Genomic DNA, 15329 nt, shown 5'->3' with positions numbered 1-15329 from the left:
GTAGCAGACGATAAATTTGAACATGATGACACAGAAGAACTTTTGACGAAAAAAGGTGCCGTGTCTGTTGTCTGAAGATACTTTGGTTTTAAAAGTTTGGATGTGGACCATTATGTTCAAATGTGTGAATACTGTTTCTATACTACTGGACAATACTGCAAGTCAAGTTGTACTTGTTTTATTTTTTTTTCAATACTGTGTAATGTACCTGGTTACTATGTAATAGTGTGACGATGCCGGTTCCCTACAGACTCCCTCTTCCCACATGGGAATCTGTTGAACCAACACCATCGATAGTTATGACCGAGATGAGCTGAGAAATCTCCTTGAAGTCAGGGGATGGTGGAAAGTGCTCAAGTGCTTTTGTTAAAAACAGTCACAATTTAAACCAAAAGTGTCCATTGTGCAGTGTTGAGAAAAATACAGTACCCAAATAAATAGCAAATCCATAAAACCAGTGAAACTTGGGGATAAAATCCATAATAAATAAATCCGTTAAAATAGAAGTTAAAATGCAATCTCTCTCCTCGCCCGATCGCAGCACACCACCTTCTGTGTCCAAGTGCTCACCCTTTACAGGCGTTGCTGGCGGAGCCTTTACAGCACGAACTGCTTTCTGCCAACTCCTGTCTTGGCTGCTGCCACACTGCACATCCAGACCATCCGAGATCGGCACACTTCCCGTCTTCCTTCGTGCTCACTCAGTTGCCCCTCAGATCCATTGGAAGGTCTTACATTTCGTTCGCCCCACTCTACACACTTAGTCAGTGGGATGAACCAGTCCCTAGATCGCCTCAGCCTGCGCTCCCTCACGGAGCCCCAGCTCGTGCTGCCTTCACCTTCCTGGTGTCTGAATCATCTCCCATGACTGCCTTTTCCCTTCTTTAACTTCCTTGTGTTCTGTCTTTTCTTTTTTGCTTCCCCCTATCCTGCCGGCCCATACATATACATCTCCATCGGCGCGGCGCCTTATTCACATGCCTCAGTAAGCCGATGAAGCAACAGAGAACGATCGGGTGCGACTCGCCCTAATCACCTCATTGGTCATGCAATCGCGCCCATGGTTAACTGGATTTGAAAACAGACCTTTTTTTTTAAGCCGCGGACCCACTATACCACAAATAGCATTATAAATGCAAGTTGCAGTTTTATTATTTATGTATATAGCTTAGCATGAAGCAAGGTCCATATTAATGTAATTTGCTTAATGATGGTTTAGTTGGTAAAGATGTCATCACCAAGTTGCACTTGTTTTATTTTATTTTGGTGAATATTGTGTAAGGTACCTGGGCTTGAAGTTTTGAAGTAATAGTATTATTACTGGAAGTTGCAGTATTATTTTATTGTTATTATTTATTAGTTTAAATATTATGCAGTTTAATGATGGTAAAGTTGTTTAAAAAGTCACTTTAACGTGTCAGTGGACAGAGATTGTTAACATTAACAGAAAGTGTAGTTGGTTTACAAAAAATATCTACTATTTATTCCTTTTCTAAGACATGTTCAGTGCAATACAACATTTGACAAGCACCTCTGGATATTTAACTTAGTCTAAATGCCTCTATGGATAGCGAAAAATATGTTGTCAAAATTATAGCTTAAGTTTTTGCAAAATTTGTTCAATAAAAAGGTTCTATATTTTGACTGCATCTGTCATGCAATGTGATTCTTTCTCTTCATTAGTGCCACCCCCTTAAAAAACTATCACTTTATGGGGCCATGCAAACCTGTATTAATACTTGTATGCACATTAAAATGCTTTTTTTGTACAATGTACAATGCTCATGACAGTGGAATAGCTTATTCTTAGCCAGTCTACTGCAGTAATTGCAGTGGAAAATGTGGTTAACATCTACTTATGCATGGGAAAAAAATACCGTAGAATACCGTGAAATTGGTATAATTTTGAAAAATACCGTGATATAGAACTTTGATCATACCACCCACCCCTAATGCAAGATTTCGAGGCAACTCAGGCCCTTTCTTCAGGCAAGATGTAATATAGTACTGTAAATGTATATTTTAACAGCAAAAAACTGTAATCCAATCAATTATTTAAAATGATTAAAATGTATAAGTGCATGTATATTTACATTTAAGCAGCATTTAATTAATGTCATTTAACTGATTGTGAAAGATATACAGGCAGTCCCCGGGTTACGTACAAGATAGGGACTGTAGGTTTGTACTTAAGCTGAATTTGTATGTAAGTCAGAACAGGTACATTATTTTAATAAATGCTATTGTTGACTGACTGTAACCAAGAGCTCTGCCAATGAATGATGGAGTTTCCCCTCTCTCTGACATTTTTATTGTTTCTACTTTACTTTCAATGGTGATGGTTTTTCCATTTTTTACCGTATCACCAGCATTTGCATCAGATTTGTGTTTCAGAGTCATTCTTGAAGGGTGAAGACAAAAGGTTAAGATGAGCTCTTCTGCACAGCACTATACAGTCTATCATAGCAGGAAGGCACCTGTTGTCTGCACGTCTGATGTACTGACAAGAGACAACTTTTCCTGCTATGTGCGTAACAGTACATGCAGGCTTGCTATTGAGAATGAACGGAGGTGGCGAGGGTGAAACCCCCCCTCCGCTCCATCCAGCCTGTGTCCAGTCAGGAGCAGTAGCTGCGGCAGCATGGTGGGCGGGCAGCAAACCGCCCCATCAAGCCTCCATCCTGCACACAAGCGATAGCTGTGGCCCTAGTGACTATGGACCACAGGTCACCACTTGCCAACGAAAGCCGCCCGAGGGACACTACACTACGCGCATGTGTCACAGCTGCTCCTCCGTTCGTAAGTTGTAGGTTGGATGTCCATAACTTGGTGACCACCTGTACAGTATACTGAATATACAGGTCAAATCCTGTTATAGTGAATACAGAAGTAACAAAATTTTCAGAATAATGAATACTTTTTATTGGAATTGGGTTTAACAGATTTTATTTTTAAAAAATGTAAATTTCAGAATAGCAAATGTTTTTTCAACAAAAATGGCCACCGAAAATGTGATGCAAAAAACACTTAATTCCGTGCCTATACTTTCACAGAGTCTCAGGAACCCTGTAACAGGCAGTCTCTTTCTTGCTAGACCAAAAGAAAGTGAGTCTGTTTCAAAATTTACAGTCTTAGGCAGTCTTGGCAAGAGTGTAAGCGCAACATCATACACGTAGCTGAAGGAATCACATGGGTAGTTGTGTTGTGTGTGGATACTGTACTGTTCAAGTTTCATAGTGTTTCTCAAAGTTTTTGTTGCAATGAAAAAAAAAAGTGAGAAACAGCATCAGTTTACACTGAAAAAAAGTTACACCTATCGTCTCACTTTCATTCTGTTTTCATACCTGTATTTCTATAGAAGTTTTATCTATCACTACATCAAATAAAATATTTTTTTCAGTTTAAGAAGTGCCATTTTTTATACAGGAATTGTCAAGCTTGGGTCACAGAGTTGCATTAGAGACAGGAAGGTATCTCCAGGTTTCCAAGGAAAATGCAGGTACATTATTACTATATTGAGAAGGCAGGTACAGTCTCAAGAGTTCATTCAAAATAGGAGCTGTTACTCAGCAATCAAGGACATGAGACTGAGCTGCAACATGATAATCATCCTGCTTTAGATTAGAAGAACACCAACAGCTCAAAATCACCACTGTGGCAAACCAGGAGAGTACGAAGAAGAGGAGGTCAAAGCCCCAGTGTTAAATGTTGTAAACATTGTGTGACAAGCAAGTTACACAGTAAGCATGGTCCTTCATAGGTCAACCAGGTGCTCTGCCATTGCTTAACAGATGCAGCAGAACAGCTACGGAGCTGTCCTTGTACCACTGCTGTTAGAGATGGCAAATCGTCAGAGACTCCAGTCACAACAGTGTATTTTCCCTACATTCGCTACAAAGAAATTTCCATTACAATGAATTATTCTTATGGTCCCATGAATTTCGTTACAATGTGATTCCACCTGTGTGTGTGTGTATATATATATATATATATATATATATATATATATATATATATATATATATATATATATAGTCGCATGCGGCTGGGGGTGGAGCCCAGCCGGGACGCCCAGGAGGACCGGAGGAGGGCTTGTACCTCCTCCAGACCGCGAGGGGGCGACCGCCCTGGTTGTGTTGGGGGCAGCGCCCAGGTGCCTAAACAACCCTGGACCTCAGCACTTCCGCCACACCAGGAAGTGCTGGGGGGAAGAGGAGCAGGGATACCCGAAGGGCTTCCCGGTGCGCAGCCGGCACTTCCGCCACACGGGGGTGTGTCCGCAGGAGATTGCCGGGAAGCAGCTGGAGCCCATCTGGGTTCCTATATAAGGGGCCGCCTCCCCCTTCATTCAGTGGTGGAAGTTGGGTGGAAGAAGGACGGAGCTGGAGAGAGGACTGGAGGCGGCCAGGAGAAGAGGCATTTGACTGTGAGGACCCCACACACTCGCCGTGGGAGTAGTGCGTACACAACCCTGCGGGAGCGGTTCACCCCGCGGACTGCCGACGGTCCGCAGAATGGCCATGTTCCCCGGGTGCGGTGGAAGAAGAACGGGCGTTGCCAGAGTGCAGCGGGCTCCGAGAGTCGCGCTGTCGCGAAGGACGTCCAGGCCGGCGTTGCGACGCAGAAGGCCACACCTAAGCAGGGGCCTCGGTGTGACAGGACCCGAGAGGTAAGTGCCCTGCCCTGCGGTAATCGGCCCTGCGGGGTCGAACTTACCTTGTTTTCTGTGTGTGCCCGCCAATGACTGTATAGAGGCGGGACCAAGGAATGTCAGTCTCGAGATCCGATTGGGCCAGAGGGAGTGGCCCACAGGAGGCAGACGACGAGTGCAGCTGATGGACAGGTAAGCCCACCGACGTCTGTCTCCATGTTCTCGGCGGTGGCTCTGCGCGAGCCGAAGGAGTCCCTTCGGCCCGCAGAGTCACCTTTATTACAGGTGCTACGTGCTCTCTCTGTCGAGTTGGAGAGGCTGAAGGGGAAGGTGGTCGCGTCATTGGAGACGCTGTGTGGTACTGAGGAACGGCGCGATGCTGGAGCTTTTGGCCGGGAGAGTACGGCGGGGAAGGTGAGTGTTGCCCTCCCCGTACAGCATGTGGGAGAATTCGCCGAAAACGGCCGTGACAATAATAAGAATGACCGGCATCAAGTAGGCAATTCTCCAACAGCGGACGCAGCGGTGCAGGCTGCACGCGGAACGAGGACAGTGAGACCGCACGTGCTGGCAGGACAGGGGCTGATGAATGCCCTGGGTCCTAGCGCCCTGCGCTCCAAGCCCGCAGCAGTCTCCTGTCGCTCTGCAGGGACGCAGACGGGGCTGGATTTGAGCTTTCACCATGCTCGGACCCAGACCGTCAGAGCGTCCAAGAGGAAAAGGAGGAACCGAGGGCTGAATGCCGGTTCCTCTGATAGGATGGGACATGTCGCTGGGTGCGCGCGTCCAGTGAAGGGCCGTCCTCTGTGGAGGCAGAGGGAAACCCCTGGGTGGGTGGAGGAGCCGCCTGTGAGAGCGGTCCCGACAAGGACGACCGGACGGGCATGGAACCTGCGGCGGAGGTGCCAAACAGGCAAGTCGCGGGCTGTCGGTAGGGGGGGAGAGCGCTACCGGTATAGAGATCGGTGGGATGCCCGGTGCGGGTGTCCAGGCAGTGCTTCTGGCCCTCCCTTTTGTCTCTTTGCAGGACCGAAGCCCCGATGAGCAGTAGGACCTGCCCCATTGGGAACCTGCCCTCCTGGAACGGGCTGCTCCGTGGGAGGACTCTCCACCGGTGACCGGATGGTGCCCCGGCTGGCGGGGACCGTGGAGGCAAGAGCAATGCAGACTGGAGGGGTGCATCGGCCTCGGAAGGGGTGCCGAAATGAGGCGTCCCAGGGTGCCGTGATGGACCCTGGGTATGTAGTAGGACCCACTTCGGGGACGTGCTGCCCTCTCAGGATGTGTCGCTCAGACCGACATGTCTTCGCTGGCAGTGGGGCACTGTTGCATGCGGCTGGGGGTGAAGCCCAGCTGGGATGCCCAGGAGGACCGGAGGAGGGCTTGTACCTCCTCCAGACCGCGAGGGGGCGACCACCCTGATTGTGTTGGGGGCCGCGGGTAGAGGGCTTGGAAGCCCAACCCTGTAGGGACCCATGGCCACCACCAGGTGGCGCCCGGTGCCTGAACAACCCTGGAACTCAGCACTTCCGCCACACCAGGAAGTGCTGATGGGAAGAGGAGCAGGGATACCCGAAGGGCTTCCGGGTGCGCAGCCGGCACTTCCGCCACACGGGGGTGTGTCCGCAGGAGATTGCCGGGAAGCAGCTGGAGCCCATCCGGGTTCCTATATAAGGGGCCGCCACCCTTCATTCAGCGGCGGAAGTCGGGTGGAAGAAGGACGGAGGCGGCCAGAAGAAGAGGCATTTGACTGTGAGGCCTGGACTTTGGGGAATCGGTGCTAGAGGCACTGGGGGTGCACGTAAAACATTGTAAATACTGTATATAATAAATGGGTGTGTTGGGTGAGAAACCATTATCCGTCTGTCTGTCTCCGGGTCCCGTTCCACAATATATAGTCACACACGTGTGAGTAGGAGGCAGCTAAAGGGCTTGAGAAATTGAAATACCACATCAGACCAGGTGGTGGCGGGATGTAGTGACTGTCTTTCTCAGTTCCTTGCAGACCATTCCCAGGAAATCCCACCAGATTCTGGTGCCTTTGATAATGTAACTTCCGGTTCTGTTGCCTTTGATAATGTCACTTCCAGTTCAAGCACCTTGGATGACGTCACTTCAGGTTTTGGCACCTTGGATGACGTCACTTCTGGTTCCAGCTCAGATGACTTCACTTCCTCTACGGGCCTTTAAAGCCACCATCTTACCTCCATTCTGACAGTTCTGTTTTGGACTCAGTCTTGTGAACATCTCTGTTCAATTATTTAAACTTTTGCAGCCAGGATATAATATACAGGTGACTGCCCCATACCTTTATGATGTCTCTAGTGAATTACTTGTCTCAAAAAAACAAATTTGTTTCAGATAGGTGCATTACAGAAAAAAACTAAACAATATGACATCATGTACGTAATTATGACAAACATTTTACTTTCTTTATGCCATGTATTATGGACAAATATTTTTGTACAAATATTATTAGTTGAAGTATGTATTTTAAGGACATTTTATTTATTTTAGTATTTTACAGTCACTGAACAATAAGCCTACAGAATTCATTTTGTTAATGAAAAAAACAATTAACATCTGTGGTTTAAAGTTTAATTATAAAAATACACTTTAATATAGGACATAAGACTACTATTTATCTAGTTATGAAGGAGACAGGTGCAGATTAATGCACAGGCTGGCAATGACTTTAGCCTAGGGGCCCCATGTGTGCAGGGGCCTGGGACTGGCCAAACTATTTTTAATTTTTCTTTTAATTTGCTAAAAGAAAACCGCCTCTCTGACGCCCATTGGCCAATAAGAAACATTTTAAATTTAAACAGCTGATTGGGTAAATGTGACCCGGTTAAAGTTAATTTTGTTTTGAGTTCATACCACACCACTGTGTTATTCTGGGTAACTGGACAGCATATCGGCAAAATGGCGAAAGAAAATATGATGGCGGAGCACAAAAATGAAAAGCACAACAACTGAAAGGACAGTGTAACTAAGAAATGCCAAAGAAATTCCCTAAATTGACTGAATATTTCAAGGCTGTCAAATCTTCATCCAGTCAGCAGCAAAATGCTGATCCACAGGATAGAGGCTTTGAAAGGCTTTTCAGACACTAGATGGTCTGCACACGGACTAGCAATAAAAGCATTGCATCAGAACTACGTTAGTCACTGCAAAAGTTAGCTGATGACCCGAACCAAACCCTTACTGCTCAGGATGAAGCCAGGACACTCTACACAAAGATGGAAAAACTAGACATTTCCTTTTTGTGTAGCATGTGGCAAAGCATACTGCAACATTTTTACAAGACTAGCACTGCCCTGCAGGTAGCTGATTTGGATTTATGTAACGCTGTTGATCTCATTAGCTCACTGAGGAATTATGTAGTCGGCCTGCAAGATGATTTTGACAACTTTGAGAGTGGTACAAAGAACATGTCACCAGCTGTGTTCCAACACTACAAAGTGGACACACAGAGGCACAGAAAAAGGAAAAAACAAGCAGATGAAACTACTAAATCTGAGTGTAAACGATCAGGCCGAGACAAATTCAAAACAATAGTTTTTATCGCCATCACAGACCGACTCGTTGCTGAACTGGATCGGAGGTATCACTCCTACAAAGACACTGAGCAGACGTTTGGATTTTTGAACAATATTCCCTCCATCACTATAGAAGATCTTTGAACTGGAGTGGCTTATCTTCAGAAGAAATATGCGGGTGATCTGGAGGAAGATTTTGCGGACGAAGTTAGACAATTCAGAGAATTAATTAAAGAAAACAAGAACATCTCAGCAAGGTCACTGCTGCAACTTATACAAAGAAGAAAATTATGGTCCGTTTTTACAAATGTTGATATAGCACTCCGGATATTTATGACTTTGCCTGTAACGAATGCTAGCGTGGAGCGTTCATTTTCAAAACTGGGACTAGTTAAAAACAGACTGAGATCCACAATGGGCCAAAACAGACTGAATTACCTGTCTCTGATGTCCACCGATAGTGATATTTTGCACAAACTGGATTTTACCAGTGTGACAGATAGGGGGTGCTATTGTCCCCTTGCACCCTCAGACAACACGTCAGACACCAGACAAAAGTCCAAGAAATTAATTTAATATTTCCGTAATGTGCACAAAGCACCTCCACCTCCACTATACACAATAAACAATCAATAATCAATACAATAATACAATCCTCCGCTCCCAGGCACTTCGACAACCTTCCTCCCAAGTCAGCTTGCCTGCTGGGATCTCCCACAGTCCTTTTATAGTCCATGACCCGGAAGTGTTTCTATCCCTCAGTCCATGTGATTTCACAGCACTTCCGAGTTAGATGAAAACTCCTTCTTTTCTTCAGCTATACAGAAAATACAAGTCCCTGAGCCTCCCTGCAGCGCCCCCCTCCCCCCCCCTCGTTATCCAGCAGGGCTGTAAATTAAAACTCCAAGGTCCATGATGCCCTGCTGGAATTCGAGGCACCTCCATGTTGCAGGGAGCGCTCCATCTGGCAGCTTGGAGGTATTGGCCGGGATAAACTGCCGGCCATATATCACACCAGCCTCATCAAGGACTTCTCTTTCAGGAAAACAAGGAAGAAAATCTTCTAAAGGTAGGAAAATGCATATTTGCCGTTTGATTGTGATGCTGTTGTGTTATTACTTTGTGTTACTGTATTGTATTTTTATTGGTCTTGTTTTATTTGATATGTGTGATTTTGCCTCAGTAATATCGTGTGACCTCTATGCTACTGCCATTATTGCACCTGTTGGTTTAGAAAGCTAAAAGCGGTTATTAACTTACAGATCCACAGTTAATGCCTTTTATCTGTGGAGTTGCTATTTATAGTAAAGACTGTCAAGGTATTTCTGTGGATGTTTGTTTATGCTAGTGCACCCCGAGTGGGTGCATTTTGGCTATGTAATATTTCCAGTATGCTATTACACGTGGCATTAAATATTTGTTTTTCTGGTAAAGTATTGTAAGTAAGTGGGGCTGTCTATATCCTCTGCAACAAGGGGCCCACACAAAGAGTAGCATAGGGGCCCATGACCACCTTAATCTGCCTCTGGCAGGAGATTAGTATAAAACATTTTTTAAAGTGTAAAGAAAAAAAATGGAATCGATATCAGAATCAGCTGATCAAGTAACATGAAATCGGTAATCGGTAACCCAATCGCAGCATCTCTAAAGGATTAAAAAAAGAAAAAGCAAGGTGCTGTCCTTAATGGACAGAAAATAAGCCTGTGGCTATCACAGCAGAAATGGAAAAAAGGCAAGATTCCAGTCCTGGATGGTGCACATTCACTAATTAATACCTGAGACAGTTTAGAGTTTAAAGTTAATGTTACAGGTACGTCTTTAGGTTTTGTAAGGAAAATCTAAGTACAAGCACACAAAAAAAAGAAGAATGTGCAGACAACACCGGCAACTTCAAGGACAGGATTCAAAACCTGGATTTTGGAGCTGTGAGACAGAAGTATCAAACCATGCTCCCCCAGAAAATTGTAAGTGATTTTTGCATTACTGAAAAAGTGAGCAAGATGCTGGGCTCAGTATGTTTTAGAGATGATATTAGTTTTCATAATTAAATGATGAAATCAAACCCACTGCTGAAACAGCAAAAGTGAGATTGTTTCTTGTCCCAAAAATCATTTGTCCTGAATACTTCTTAAATAAATAAGTACATTCACAAAGCATTGCTGGGAGTGACTATATTTGACACTTCATACACTATTACCTACTTCCTAATCCATGTGCTTATTTTGGTCATGTTCGGTTTCAAAATAATTTTAAAAAGGTTTAATTTCTTAACTATTTTCACTTCTCATTTCATTTTCAGTTTAGTTTTATGAGGTTTTAACCATTTTTTATTTTAGCTTTTGTTTATGGAGACTTCCCTTATTTATTTTTCATTTTAACAGAATAATTTCAGTGTAATTTCTGTTTAAGCTTAAAAGAGGGTCATTTGATTAAAAATAAGAAAAGCATGCCATGCTTTAATAGAGCCAGGATTGAAGGAAACTCTCAGATGTGTCCATAAAAGACAGAGTAAACCTCTTTTTGCTCCATCTATAGAGTTATCTTCTGAACAATATGTAAAATGCGTCTCACTTGCTTTGAAACAGTATGCATTCTGATTATCTTAAAACTTGGGATTAAGTACTTCACAGTACCTTGTGAAAGCAAGTATAGTAATGCAAACTACTGGCAAGACATTCCTAATTTAATAAATAGTTGTAACTATATATATATATATATTTTGAGTTTCAGCAACAGATATGAACACATATAAAGTTTTTGCAGAGTGCAGACATGAAGTAAAAGTGTAACGAATAATGTAGCCTGTCATTTTAACATCTTAACACAGACCATCTCTTACTGCAATATTTTTTTACTAAGCCTTCCTTCCAATAATTTAATTTAACTGGCAATTTGCCAACTAACTTCTGATGAATTAATATAAAGTCTTCCAAAAATCACAATATGATGGCATTTGCTGTTGTGATGGCATCTCCTTCCCTAAAGACAACAGCAAAACAAATCACTCCAACTAAAATTGTAAACATCATAATAATAAAAATGATTATCATAGAAAGAAGGATTTATTTCAAGAAAACATTTGTTTGCTTACAATTTCTAGTGGAAACCTTCCATAAATCAACCTTGAGATCTTTGAGACTCGAGTCTGTATTATAACCATGCTTAACTTTACTAATTTTAACTGACCTTTTTTGAATTTTGACATTTCATTTTCTGTCTGAAACTTGGAAACACTTTGTTTGCAGTTACTCTTTTTCTGTTTTTGCTATCACATCCCCACTTGTATTCCATCAGTTGACTATGATGGCCAACACAGTTCTTAGCAGCAGTTGTCTGGTGTTGTGCTCAGTACATTCTGACATGGAGATACTGATTTGAAAGATGTTACAGTGCACTTTATTTGACAGGAGCATCTGAATGCACATACATCATATGCAAGCCTCCTGACTTCTTTACTTCAATGTCATGCATACTGTAGATGTTTGCTCATCACTGTGGGATCTTCAGCTAAATGTAAAAACTCCGTCTCACTTTATCACAGATGCTTAAAAAAGTCCCAGTACTCTCTCTCCAGCCTTTGAATAATTAATTCTCAAAAGCATTCTAGGCTGTAATATTTCTCTGCAGCTCTTGGTTTTTTCTTTCACCTATGAAACTAAGAGTCCAAACCAACCACTCATCCTTTTATAAGGAATATTCTGTCATGTTTTCATTCACTTTTATTATTGCATAGCATTCTTCATTGATAGGCTCAGAGTTGCTTGTTATATTTTTGTTATTTAATGCAATGGCAAGTCCATACACCACTATACACCACTAACATTCATGAACATAAACTACACTAAGCACATACTAAAACAAAGCAGTTTCAATTGTAATATATCACAGTAATACAATGTCCATTAAAATTATAATTAAGATCAGGTCAACTGGCAACAGGAAAGCAAATACTCCAGTCAACAGCATTACTTAAGGAAAAATCTCTGGGAGCTTATCTCTTTAATATTATAATTACCTGCTGGATAGTGTAAAAAGATCAAATCGTTTTGCTGTGGATTCCCAATGCTCTCAATATTTCTGGTGTCACTCTTCCACAAGCAGGAGTAGCAATTAGTTAAGAGTTGTTTCAAGTTACAACAGATTCTCATATGAAAATAACAATGTAACATAAAATCCTCAAACGTCCATTTTAGGGTTGTTGGCTCAAGAGCCTAACAATGCCAAACACAAAGAGGACCAATCAAGGACTGAGTGTTGGTTCATCAAATAGCCTGCACATTCTCACACACCCATACTTACTCACAAGGGGCCAACATACAATCATCAATTATGCTAACATATCTGTCCTTTGGATGTGGGAGGTAAACTAGTGCACAAGGAGAAAAATTATTGTGCACGTAGTGGTGTACATGTCAACCTTTGTTTATCTTCTCAATTACACCTGCTGAATCATTTGATTAAATTATTTTAAATATCTGCATATAACTTATACAACTGCACATCAAAACATTTCAAACTTCCTGTTTAATTTTTTTTTCTGGAATACTATCCATTATTATGTCATGGCTTTAACCAGCATTCTCCTCACAGAGGGACTATTTGTAAGGAGGAGAATCTCATCCTCAAAGTACGTCTCACATGAATATTTGAAACATATTTTAGTTCCTTTCCCAAGACTCTCCATAAAAACCTATATCCCCCAGTATCTGACAGTCTGACCTTGGATGCAGATATTGTGTGAATTTTGTGACCGATGCAATTTACAAAAAAAAAAAAGGCTACCAGATCCATAAAGAGCCTGTCAATTGTTTTCATTATGTTTCCCCAGCACATTATTACAGATTATTTCAACAATAAATGAGGCCTGTCTGGCGCAGTAACCCTTCTTTGCTGTTTGCCCTCTGATGTGTTCATAGGTATTACTGTTAAAACCATTACTGAAATCATACATTTTCTCTTGTTCTTCAGATACACTGGTGTTCATTTTAATTTTCTAAATTAGTCTAACATTCTTTTTATTGTTTGTGTTTTGTAAACAATATTGTTCTGGTGTGTTTGAAGAAAGGAATTATATAAAATTAAGTACATAGGCTTGTGACCACTAGATGTCACAATAGAGCTTAAAAACATAGCTTAACAACAAATGGAAGCATACACCTACTGGCACCTACTGGCCAATGGAAGCATTTGTACTTAAAGTGACAGGTATGTGTTAATTTTTACTTTCTTGTTCTCCATTCCCTCTTTATTTTACATCATATAGTATCTTTTAAACCCATCTGTGCTCTTTAAGATTCTTACTTTTTATTTTTATCTTAACATCTCTGTAATTAGATAATATTTTAAAGTGTTGATGGAGGCTCACCTAAGGAGAGTTAATGATTATTCCTTAAACCAGTAACGGCGCACTGCACGATAACGTACAGTGAATACACTTGACTTGAGCTTCATAGTTTTCATACTCTTTCTCTGTATGTTTAGCATTCATTTGCTCAAAAGTTTCCTGAGTAGCTCTTGTTTTCGCCACTCTAGAGGCCACTTCTTCTCTTCTTTTGTCGGTATCTTTTCACATTAAAACTGATTAAGTTGGTGTTTGTGTTGCAATTACTTAGTACGTTTTCTTTCATTTTAGAATGATTTAAAATATGAAGAGGTAGTGGAAGTGATGGCGAAAGGTGGTAGGGATTAGAACAGCAGCCGTGTAGTGCTGGCCGCTGCCGAGAGTTTATTCTACAATAAAATAAAATAAAATAAATATAAAAAGTGAAATAACCTTGGAGGTCAAACATGACCCCGAAGGCGGATAGTGGACGTCACCTAGTATATGTGTAGCAAATTTCAGGTCAATAGTTCAAATGGTTGGAGAGCTACAGGTGATTTAAAATCCTGGACACACAAACGAACAGCCACAGTAGCATATTATATATATATAGATAACTGTATATCAGGGATACAAATCAGATAAGAAATGTTGGTTTGTCCTGTCTTAGCCACCACTCCCTCCTGTTTCTCTCTGTAAACATATACTTGGCATAGGAGACAAACAAGTGAGAAGGGCACATTTTGTCATTGCAGTCTAGCATTCATGATCATCATCAATAAAGGGTATTCCATACATACCTGGTAGTTCTGAAACACTTTCTTCAGTCTCTTGTTAAGCATGCTGGCTGATGTGTCTTCATTCCAAACCTTCCATGAACTGAAACGAGACCCAAATGATCCAACTACAGACTTCTGCTGCTTCTTATCACTGTTCCAACTCCAAAAAAAGTCCCACAAGCGTGTAAGAAAGTGGGGCAACTTCATAAATGATCCTGGAGGTGGAAAAGAAGAGCTTATAGTACTGCCCTTGGCTTTTCCATGATAATCTGATCTATTCTCAACAGCTTTGTCATGCATGACAGTGTTTTTTGTGTTGTTTTTTTGGCTGTTGTTGAAGGGAGGCAAGAGCTGTGTTGCAGACACTGCCAGGGGTGGTTTTCTTGTATGTCCTACTTGAGCCATGCGAATGATCTTTTCCACTCCATTGTGTTCAAGTGAGCTGGAAGCAGAATTGAGGGCTTTACTGCGCCCATGAGTTCTGAACAGTACTGCTGTAGCAGAAGGCCCATTTTCAGCACAAATGACATAGAGAAAACCCAGACTGAAGCAAAGCAGACTCATGCACATGCATCCTCTTCTGACCCGCCGCCGCAAACACCACAAAAAGCTCCTGCGATCTAACATCAGTATTGGCATTGAGTTGGTACCCCTGTTGGAAACCTAAAAAAAAAAAAACACAAGTTTAATTAATAAGCACTAACTCCATGTTTTTAAACCTTATTGTAGAGCAAATATTTCTCAAAAACAGGGCATTGACAGTAATATTCTGTCTGCAACAGCTGTCCACCAGTATGTATCAAAGAACAACAATGAAACAACATGAAGGAATTTTTCCAGGTACGTCTCTCACAGGAAGTGTGTATTCTAAAGTGAAGGTAACTGAACTACAAGCAACACTTTTAGGCCAGTGAGCACATGGTTTATAATATGAAAATAACTGGTTTCATAAGACTTATTTTAGGAAAAACAGCAAACACAAAAAAATAATTCACATTATTGGTTTTGATGTTGTACACATATCACACAAACAAGAT

The 15329-nt window shown here is 42.0% G+C and overlaps 1 protein-coding gene across 2 annotated transcripts in view; it reads right to left on the bottom strand.

The window, feature by feature from the left end:
* Positions 1-15329, bottom strand: part of st6gal1 (ST6 beta-galactosamide alpha-2,6-sialyltranferase 1) — a 115590-nt gene that overhangs the window by 39011 nt on the left and 61250 nt on the right. For both annotated transcript variants that reach the window (XM_039747378.1, XM_039747379.1), the window contains one exon: positions 14314-14955. In XM_039747378.1, the coding sequence (XP_039603312.1) occupies positions 14314-14955 (642 nt within the window). The remainder of the gene's footprint in view (positions 1-14313; positions 14956-15329) is intronic.

The sequence above is a fragment of the Polypterus senegalus genome, chromosome 3 (genome assembly GCF_016835505.1).
Source record: "Polypterus senegalus isolate Bchr_013 chromosome 3, ASM1683550v1, whole genome shotgun sequence".
Classification (NCBI taxonomy): Eukaryota; Metazoa; Chordata; class Cladistia; order Polypteriformes; family Polypteridae; genus Polypterus; species Polypterus senegalus.
The sequence above is the reverse complement of the archived record's forward strand: the minus strand, read 5'-3'. Positions and strand labels throughout refer to the sequence as shown.